We start from the raw sequence: 10,922 nt of genomic DNA, 5'->3' as shown, positions 1-10,922 counted from the left end.
CAACACAGTGTTTTCATTGTTTGTCAATGCAGATACGTTTGATTATATGTAAATGATTTATACTAATGTATATTTTGTTATTATTAACTGTTGTAAATATGTTTGTTGTTGCATAACTATTTTTACGAGTCCACATGAGGGCGCACGGGGTTAAGCAATTAAAAATTGACCAGCAAATTAATTTATTTCAACTATCCAGTAAACACTTCGGAGATGAGGTTGGTGTGGGGTTTTTGTTGAATACAATATTACGGATATATCTTGTAATTGAACAAAATAGTAAGGTGGCCAACAACTGGGAACAGTATGCCGATTATTAGGCACCAAGGCTGCTGTTTAAAACCTTTATTTTGAAAACTGAGTGTGGGGTACAGGAAGTATCTCTTCTTCGCCCCTTTCCTATTGTTTGTAGCCTAGCCAGCTAGCAAGCTATTCTCCCGATGGACGAACTCTTCACACATCGGTATTTCCAAATCCTTAGTACCACCCAAATATTATGATATATTTTCAAGTATCAATAAACGATTAACTGTAACTACAGACTAGTCCTGAAAATGAGCAGAATACCCGGACCCATGTGGAATTCCAAGGCTTTACACGAGCAGTTAGCGTCCATCATGGGGGCGTTGACCAATGCAGCGGTGGCGGACATATGTGAAGTCGTGGATGAAGGTTATGCGATTTTGCAATTAGAAATATCAAGGAGCTACAAGGAAAACGAGGACCTCAAGAAGAAACTGCATTTGATTGAGTCTATAATTGCGCGAGGAATCGATGGAAAAGCTGGAACTCAAGCTGTTGTTACTGAACCCGTCCCAGTAGGTGAAGGTCTTCATCCAAAACTGTCGCAGCAGGAGGACACATGTCATAAAAGTAATGGGATAACAATAACGTCTGGAGATTGCTACTTTGTAGAAGAAGAAGAAGAGGAGGTAAGTGTCCATATTCAAGTCTTTCAGAAGCTATCTATATCCCCCGTGTGTATTGTTTATCCACTAAATTCTCATTGAACAATAATACAGAATTGTACATTATGTTCATTTTTGTTTGCGTTCAAATGATGATTTGTTGCAGTTACCCGATGTGGTACTTATCAAAGATGAGGACTCCGAGGACAGTGACACACATGAGGAAGGTAAATAGAGTGCAGATCTGTGGTGTTGTTCTAGAATGACGAAGAAGGTATGTTGATCAGTTAATCTCTCGAAGACAGACACACTTAAAGTAACTGGCATCTGATGCAATTACGCAAGAGTTTAGTTTTGGGTTTCCCAGATTCGTTAGTTATAGCAAAGACAGTACAGTATGAAGATGCTGTAAAACTTCAATTAATAGCACTGGCATTTATTTGTTTAAAGGGATAATCCACTTCAAACCACTAATTCATATTAGGTAACAGTGTTAATTAAATAACACTAATATGTGAACATGTTTTTTTGTGAACAAATGTTTCATTTTGTTGTAATAACAAGATTGATAGAAATGTGAACATATTTTGTGAAATCTGTTGCAGCTCAAGTCTACTACAAACCCACAATGCAATGTTCTCTCTCTCCCAGGCTAGGTATTTAGCTAGAAAACATAGCTACACACAATAATACCAAAGTCAATTTCAGCATGTGAAGTAGCTAGCTAGATTGTAAAATCACCTAAACAAACTGCACTATCTATTTAGGACTCCGTCACACAGAGTTCAACTTGCAGTTAGTCTTTGCAACTGAGCTATAACGGCATATCTACCCAGAGTGAGAGCAGCGTTGCTTTCCCGCCCTGTCTATTCATTTATTTTTATTTAACCTTTTTTTAACTAGGCAAGTCAGTTAATAACAAATTCTTTCGGCCTACCAATAGACAAAAGGCCTCTTGCTGGGATTAAAAATAAAAAAATATATAGGACAAAACACACATCACGACAAGAGAGACAACACAACACTACATAAAGAGAGACCTAAGCCGACAACATAGCATGGCAGCAATACATTTACATTTACATTTAAGTCATTTAGCAGATGCTCTTATCCAGAGCGACTTACAAATTGATGCATTCACCTTTAGGGTAAGTAATCCTTCTCACCCCCCTAAAAAGATTTAGATGCACTATTGTAAAGTGGCTGTTCCACTGGATGTCATAAGGTGTATGCACCAATTTGTAAGTCGCTCTGGATAAGAGCGTCTGCTAAATGACTTAAATGTAATGTAAATGTAAATGACATCCAGTGGAACAGCCACTTTACAATAGTGCATCTAAATCTTTTAAGGGGGGGGGGTGAGAAGGATTACTTTATCCTATCCTTGGTATTCCTTAAAGAGGTGGGGTTTCAGGTGTCTCCGGAAGGTGGTGATTGACTCCGCTGTCCTGGCGTCGTGAGGGAGTTTGTTCCACCATTGGGGGGCCAGAGCAGCGAACAGTTTTGACTGGGCTGAGCGGGAACTGTACTTCCTCAGTGGTAGGGAGGCGAGCAGGCCAGAGGTGGATGAACGCAGTGCCCTTGTTTGGGTGTAAGGGCCTGATCAGAGCCTGGAGGTACTGAGGTGCCGTTCCCCTCACAGCTCCGTAGGCAAGCACCATGGTCTTGTAGCGGATGCGAGCTTCAACTGGAAGCCAGTGGAGAGAGCGGAGGAGCGGGGTGACGTGAAAGAACTTGGGAAGGTTGAACACCAGACGGGCTGCGGCGTTCTGGATGAGTTGTAGGGGTTTAATGGCACAGGCAGGGAGCCCAGCCAACAGCGAGTTGCAGTAATCCAGACGGGAGATGACAAGTGCCTGGATTAGGACCTGCGCCACTTCCTGTGTGAGGCAGGGTCGTACTCTGCGGATGTTGTAGAGCATGAACCTACAGGAACGGGCCACCGCCTTGATGTTAGTTGAGAACGACAGGGTGTTGTCCAGGATCACGCCATGGTTCTTAGCGCTCTGGGAGGAGGACACAATGGAGTTGTCAATACAACATGACAACAACATGGTAGTAACACAACATGGACTTGACAGTTCATGCAGCTTTAGTATTTTGATCATAGAGTTCTGTTCATAGACTTCCAGACGCGTCATGCATCTACACCAACATTTAAAGGTGTCCACGGTGTGTCTGGATTCCCTATTCCCATGCTATATTAAAATGCCACTATGCATTCTACAAACGGTGGAACAGGCAAAATATGATGACACAACAACTGATGGCAGTAGCTAACTATTGTAGCTAACTAGCCAGCTGACCTATGTAGCGAGCGAGCAACGCCAAAGGAATTGCAAACAGGTTAGCATGACTCTAACCCCAAATATATATATATATATATATATATATTACAACATTGTAATTAAAAGGTGCCCCTCTGTCCCAAAACACATCTTCTGGAGACTTGTGGGAGGAGTGCTGTTGACGTCTCCCACTGTATGCGCTTTCGGTAGCCTGATTGCGTCTAGACTGAGGTGAAATCCGCACACAATGCATGCCTGACCACCTTCTGAAGAGGTCAGACAGATCTGAACATATACAGACCACCAAGCGACTTTTGTGAGGATGGCCCCCGTCTTTTCAATGCGATCTTCGTATCCTTAGGGCAAAAGTCGGATGTAAGTATCAAGTGCACACCATTTCCTGATTTCCACAAGCAGACCAGAAGTTAAATCATGGGGAAAATTAGTATTTAGGCTTTTTTATAGGCTTTTATCAAATTGACAGAGGAGTTTCATGTTTTTTTATTTCTGGGGGTAGATTAACCTTTTAAATCACTGAACACAACAGGTGCTTATTAGAGACATGCATTTCCTTAATGAATACTACTTTACTCATTTGCATAGTTAATTGTTTAATTCTAACATTCACTTCCAGTATTTTAATACATTTCTTCATTTCCTGCGCTAATGTGTTATCATTTACACACGGTGTCACATTTCTTTTGTCTTAGTATGCCTCTATTTCTGGAGGGGGGAAAAATCCTTGACATAATAATTATTCTCCTCCTTGACTATACATTCTCTTCACTTCAACATTTCAGATTTGGAGTCCTTAAGGTTAAAAAAAAATCCCTAACCAAAAAAACATTTTGTTCTCAAACATAATTAAAATCCCAGTGCAGTTATCACAAAACATTAATTTCCGAACTAGACTATATGGCTATAAAAGCCTAGGAAATCATTTTAATAAAACCACAGAGGAAGAGGCTAACACATGGAATTGTTTTAAGATGGTCAATATAATACAATTACATGTATTTTTATACTAACAACTCATCCTGGAATTGTTTTAAGATGGTCATACCAAGGATCAGTTAGCCATTTGATTTATAATTTTATGTATAAAAAAAAAAAATCTTAAAAAATGTATTTGATGAAACATTGAATTTGCCCTTACTGCTGTTAGCCCATAGAAACGCATTGGATAACAGCTTCATACATGGATAACAAAATAGTCAACAAAAACAATCTGAAGAACGTTTGTTCTGAAGGGTCAGGAAACTATGATATATAAGAAAGATCAGGAAACTGTGTATTTACGTTACAGCCTTATTCTAAAATGGATTAAATAGTTTTTTTCCCTCAACAATATACACACAATACCCCACAGTGACAAAGTAAAACCCTTTTCTTTATTTTTTTTTGCAAATGTATAAAGTACAAAAAAACTGATATATACATTTACATAAGTATTCAGACCCTTTACTCAGTACTTTGTTGAAGCACCTTTGGCAGCGATTACAGCCCCGTGTCTTCTTGGGTATGACGCTACAACCTTGGCACACCTGTATTTGGGGAGTTTCTCCCATTCTTCTCTGCAGATCCTCTCAAGCTCTGTCAGGTTGGATGGGGAGCGTTGCTGCACAGCTATTTTCAGGTCTCTCCAGAGATGTTCGATCAGGTTCAAGTCCGGGCTCTGGCTGGGACACTCAAGGACATTGAGTCTTGTTCCGAATCCACTCCAGCATTGTCTTGGCTGTGTGCTTAGGGTCATTGTCCTGTTGGAAGGTGAACCTTCGCCCCCAGAGGCCCTGAGCGCTCTGGAGCAGGTTTTCATCAAGGATCTCTCTGTACTTTGCTCCGTTCAGCTTTCACTCGATCCTGACTAGTCTCCCAGTCCCTTCTGCTGAGAAACATCCCAACAGCATGATGCTGCCACCACCATGCTTCGCCGTAGGGATGGTGCAAGGTTTCCTCCAGACATGACGCTTGGCATTCAGGTTCAAAGGTTTCATCAGACCAGAGAATCTTGTTTCTCGTGGTCTAAGAGTCCATTTGGTGGCTTTTGGCAAACTCCATGCGGGCTGTCGTGTGCCTTTTACTGAGGAGTGGCTTCCGTCTGGTTACCATAAAGGCCTGATTGGTGGAGTGCTGCAGAGATGGTTGTCCTTCTGGAAGGTTCTCCCATCTCCACAGAGGAACTCTGGAGCTCTATCAGAGTGACCATCGGGTTCATGGTCACCTCCCTGACCCAAGGCCATTCTCCCCAGATTGCTCAGTTTGGCTGGGTAGCCAGCTCTAGAAAGAGTCTTGGTTGTTCCAAACTTCTTCCATGTAAGAATGGAGGAGGCCACTGTGTTCCTGTGGAACTTCAATGCTGCAGACATTTTTTGGTACCCTTCCCCAGATCTGTACCTCGACACAATCCGGTCTCTGAGTTCTACGGACAATTCCTTCGACCTCATGGCTTGGTAATCCGTCTGGCCCACCGGCTTTGTGAATGTTCACCTGTTTTAAAGGTTTTGTTCACATCGGCTACCGAGAGCGTTATCACACAGTCATCCAGAACAGCTGGTGCTCTCGTCCCTGCTTCAGTGTTGCTTGCCTCGAAGCGAGCATAAAAGGCATTTTGCTCGTCTGGTAGGCGCGCGTCGCTGGGCAGCTTGCGTCTGGGTTTCCCTTTTGTAGTCCATAATAGTTTTCAAGCCCTGCAACATCCGACGAGCGTCATAAGAGACGGTAGCAGCAACATTATGTACACAATGAGTTTTAAAAAATGTTACACAAAATGCAAAAAAACTAAATTGCACAATTGGTTGGGAGAATGTAAAACGTCAGCCATGTTCTTCGGCGCCATCTTTTCTCTCATTTTTTTTGCACAAATTTGTTTACGGCCCTGTTAGCGACCATTTCTCCTTTGCCAAGATAATCCGTCCACCTGAGAGGTGTGGCATATCAAGAAGCTGATTAAACAGCATGATTATTACACAGGTGCACCTTGTGCTGGGGACAATTAAAGGCCACTCTAAAATGTGCAGTTTTGTCACACAACACAATACCACAGATGTCTCAAGTTTTGAGGGACATCCATGCATCCATTTGACTGATTTCCTTATATGAACTGTAACTCAGTAAAATCTTCAAAATTGTTGCATGTTGCATTTATTTTTGTTTGAGAGAGAGGGTGATTTTGTTGTTTATGTTCTCAGATTCAGATAGTGGGGTAAAATGAGTTAATCATAACCCCCTCCTACTGGTATAATGTGTCCTATAAAACCATTCAGAAAGTTAGCTACCACCATGCAGTTCTACTCTATGTAGTTATTAATCTTTGATATTTTCCTCCAGGTGTTAATGTGTCATCCGTGGGAGGAGATAGTGTGGCTCCCCATACATCCCCCCGAAAGGAAGGGAACAGCCCAGCACAGTTCAGGAGCAGGAAGATTGACTGGCAAAGGAATGAAGATAACAGTATCTTCCAGGGTGAGCAAAGGAAAGAGACATTGAAGCAGAATCTCAAACGCCCTGCATCTAGATTAAGTATTGGGAAACGGGTGATCTTGGGCCCTCAATACACACTGCATGAAACCCCCAATCAGCCTGGTTCCTCTGGCCACTTAGGGGGCAATGGGATGGAGACAGTGGAGCTGGTTTGCTCCTATGCCTCAAAAACAGACTCTGATGTGCTTGTGGTCCACCCAGAGCCTCCGCTTGTTCCCACTGTATCAGCTGTCACCTTTAGCAGTCAAGTAGGGACTCACAGCGATAGGAGGGATATCGACATTAGTGACTCTCAGCCTATTGAATTAGAGATGGACGTGTGCTCTACGTGGAACAAACAGGCTAAGCCAGAGATTACTTTCTCTCAGCTCCAACAAAACCTCGAAAATATCTCAGGCATGAGTCCCGATCACTGTCAACTGACACAGGGAATGAACACAGCATCAAATTTCGATGGACCCGACATGATGAGTTTTGCCATGTATGAGAAACAGTCTAACCATCCCCAATGGAGCGAGATCCAAGGGAGCGAGATCCAAGGGAGCGCTGACAGCAGGGAGAAGCGTTTCGTTTGCCCTTTCTGTCACAAGTGTCTGATGACGTCTCAGAACCTCGAGGTGCACATGCGGATTCACACAGGAGAACGGCCGTTCAGTTGTGCCCAGTGCGGGAAAAGGTTCACCCAGTCAGCCCATCTGAAAACTCACCAGAGTGTACACACAGGAGAACGGCCGTTTGCGTGTACACTTTGTGGGAAAAGTTTCATAGTGAAATACAGTCTCACGTTACACCTGAAGAAACACCACTCTAATGTGAGACCTTTGTAAAGTTAAAACAAAAGTTACATGCATTAGAGTGCACTTTCTAACCATTTACTGTTCAAAAGCATACAAATCAATGGGAAACTGAATGAAATTGATTGGATCAAAATGACATGTTTTATCTATTTAGGGTATTTTGGGGAGTGTTACCTGGGGAGTGTTACCTGGGGAGTGTTACCTGGGGAATGTTACCTGGGGAATGTTACCTGGGGAGTGTTACCTGGGGAGTGTTACCTGGGGAGTGTTACCTGGGGAGTGTTACCTGGGGAGTGTTACCTGGGGAGTGTTACCTGGGGAATGTTACCTGGGGAATGTTACCTGTTACCTGGGAATGTTACCTGGGAGTGTTACCTGGGGAATGTTACCTGGGGAATGTTACCTGGGGGAGTGTTACCTGGGGAGTGTTACCTGGGGAGTGTTACCTGGGGAATGTTACCTGGGGAATGTTACCTGGGGAGTGTTACCTGGGGAGTGTTACCTGGGGAGTGTTACCTGGGGAGTGTTACCTGGGGAATGTTACCTGGGGAGTGTTACCTGGGGAGTGTTACCTGGGGAGTGTTACCTGGGGAGTGTTACCTGGGGAATGTTACCTGGGAATGTTACCTGGGGAGTGTTACCTGGGGAGTGTTACCTGGGGAGTGTTACCTGGGGAATGTTACCTGGGGAGTGTTACCTGGGGAATGTTACCTGGGGAGTGTAAATGCTTGTTTTCACTTTAGTGTCGTTTACAATTTATTTGCATATTTAGCAATTTTAGGTTTAATGTTTAGACTTTGAAAAGATGACCATTTCATGTTCCATTATGATATTGTTATGTGTAGGTCAATCCACAGAATTAAATAGAACAGTATTACATTGTATCTCTTGACAACAATTGTGTTTAGATGTTGTTTAGATCCAAGGTTTTGTTGAAATAAATGGCGGATAATCATCTTTATCTCGCACCTCTGTATCTCTGTATCCTCGATTCAAAAATGCTGAGAGACCCTCAGACATATCATATGCATAGTAACCTAAATGTACTGTTAGTTATAATTTAATTTCTATGGATGAATTATTATTCGAATAACCATTTTCAGACCGTGGTGTACGTCTCTGGTCCATGGTGGATGATTTTCAAAAACAACTGCGTTGGCTAACCATTTTGAAACGCGGTTGACGTAATACTGTCGCGCAGTCTTGCAGTGCGGAAGGCTTCTTCGTTTAGATTAGGTTGGAGCCTCTTGTCACAACTGTTATGGTTCTGACCATAGAAACCCTATAACAACATCAACTGACTCGTAGACAAATGCTGTTTGTCTGTGATTAGTTTAGAAAGTTGTTATAACAAGATGTCAGTCTTTTCGCCGGCCACAACGTCGACTTCAGTTCCTTTTCACAAACCGCGCACTTTATCATACAAATCATGGAGAAGCGTAATGCGCAAGGACATGGAAAGGGGTCAGTAGCGCACAAACACTCGGTCAGAAATCACCTTGATCCCAGTGAGACCAGTCATCAACTCCTGGCTGTTTACAATTAGCCTACAATGATTTAACCAATGTATTTATATCACCACTATTCTACTAGCCACTGTAGTTATTTCTATAGTTTTCATGGGTTTTCTCCTCAATTCTGTATTGCCACTTAAAGCTAAACACCAGGTCAATGTTTTACTCTTTGTGTTTTTAGAGGCTGATGACCACTGGAGTCCAGTTGGCAAAGAGTTGATTTTGTTGCGATGGAGAGCATCCAAGCAAAGAAGAGGAAGATCCTGTAAAACAATATTGTCTATAGTATATTAGCAAAGCTAGGAAGATGACTAGAAACATGACAAAATGTATAATATCGGATCTTGGAAATGTTATGATTTCAGGCACCCTAGTTAAAAATGCAGCATTGGTATGAGAATAATATTGAGTTCTTCCTAATGTGTCCTTACATTATTGTTACTTTATGGAATTGAGAGTTACATGCTCTTCTTGATATGGTATTGAAACATTTTAAGAAAGGATGAATCTGGTTCCCTACAGTCTATGGTGAAGGCAAGCCGGACACCGTAAGCCTACAGGATACAAAGAGAGAGTAAGTGCAACGGAGGCCTGGAATAAAAAGTCAAATGGAATGGATGGTTTAGCTATACTAGAAAATACCAACCCCATAATAGAAAGATTTCTCCAAAAGGCAATTATCCACTATTTCCCCCTCCTATAGGCAGTTTTGAATCAGGTGATGATGATGAAGACAAAAGGGATGTGATTGATTCGCACATCAACGCAGAGGGAGTGAGGGAGAGCACGATCCCGAAGCTTCAGCGTATGAACGCTGCACACTGCGTACGGAAGGAGGGATACTCTTATGGACACCAAGTACTGAAACAGCCAAACGCATTCTTTACCCCAGGATACTTCAACTGGTGACTTTCCGTGAGAATAAAGAAAAAGAAGCACTCTGAAACAGATTCTGAAGATCCAGCTCGCTCTTATGCTACAGAAATGAGCCCCATTCGTGTCACAGCTCACCCAAAGCAACAACATAAACTCAGCAAAAAAAGAAACGCCTCTCTTTCAGGACCCAGTATTTCAAAGATAATTCGAAAAATTCAAATAACTTCACAGATCTTCGTTGTAAAGGGTTTAAACACTGTTTCCCATGCTTGTTCAATGAACTATAAACAATTAATGAATATGCACCTGTGGAACGGTCGTTAAGACACGAACAGCTTACAGACGGTAGGCAATTAAGGTCACAGAAAGCTTAGGACACTAAAGAGTCATTTCCACTGACTCTGCAAAACACCAAAGGAAAGATGCCCAGAGTCCCTGCTCATCTGCGTGAACGTGCCTTAGGCATGCTGCAAGGAGGCATGAGGACTGCAGATGTGGCCACGGCAAATAAATTGCAATGTCCGTACTGTGAGACGCCTAAGACAGTGCTACAGGAAGACGGGACAGACAGCTGATCGTCCTCACATTGGCAGACCAAGTGTAACAACAACTGCATAGAATCGGTACATCCGAACATCACACCTGCAGGACAGGTACAGGATGGCAACAACAACTGACGAAGTTACACCAGGAATGCACAATCCCTCCATCAGTGCTCAGACTGTCCGCAATAGGCTGAGAGAGTCTGGACTGAGGGTTTGTAGGCCTGTTGTAAGGCAGGTCCTCACCAGACATCACCGGCAACAACGGTGGGCCCAACCCACCGTCGCTGGACCAGACAGGACTGGCAAAAAGTGCTCTTCACTGATGAGTCGCGGTTTTGTCTCACCAGAAGTGATGGTCGGATTTGAGTTTATCGTCGAAGGAATGAGCCTTACACCGAGGCCTGTACTCTGGAGCGGGATTGATTTGGAGGTGGAGGGTCCGTCATGGTCTGGGGCGGTGTGTCACAGCATCATCGGACTGAGATTGTTGTCATTGCTGTCAATCTCAACGCTG

General features: G+C 43.0%; 1 protein-coding gene and 1 long non-coding RNA gene across 26 annotated transcripts; one reads left to right on the top strand and one right to left on the bottom strand.

Annotated features, from left to right (window-relative positions):
- The first annotated feature begins 366 nt into the window (after positions 1–366).
- LOC118402429 (myoneurin-like) lies at positions 367–7,802 on the top strand. Its single transcript, XM_035800615.2, has 3 exons — positions 367–932; positions 1,075–1,135; positions 6,524–7,802. The coding sequence occupies exons 1-3, from the start codon at positions 555–557 to the stop codon at positions 7,501–7,503; spliced, it is 1,419 nt and encodes a 472-aa protein (XP_035656508.1). The 5' UTR covers positions 367–554; the 3' UTR covers positions 7,504–7,802.
- Positions 7,532–10,395, bottom strand: LOC127911071 (uncharacterized). Of its 25 annotated transcripts, none has more exons than XR_008077544.1 (4): positions 8,143–10,395; positions 7,892–8,087; positions 7,718–7,815; positions 7,532–7,675 (listed from the first exon to the last, which is right to left on the bottom strand). It is a non-coding gene; the product is annotated as an uncharacterized LOC127911071 (long non-coding RNA). The 25 variants fall into 25 exon arrangements; XR_008077537.1 differs by having other exon boundaries at positions 7,532–7,689; positions 7,732–7,815; XR_008077550.1 differs by having other exon boundaries at positions 7,732–7,815.
- Positions 10,396–10,922: the final 527 nt, after the last annotated feature.

Source organism: Oncorhynchus keta, chromosome 23 (genome assembly GCF_023373465.1).
Source record: "Oncorhynchus keta strain PuntledgeMale-10-30-2019 chromosome 23, Oket_V2, whole genome shotgun sequence".
NCBI classification, from domain to species: domain Eukaryota; kingdom Metazoa; phylum Chordata; class Actinopteri; order Salmoniformes; family Salmonidae; genus Oncorhynchus; species Oncorhynchus keta.
The sequence above is the reverse complement of the archived record's forward strand: the minus strand, read 5'-3'. Positions and strand labels throughout refer to the sequence as shown.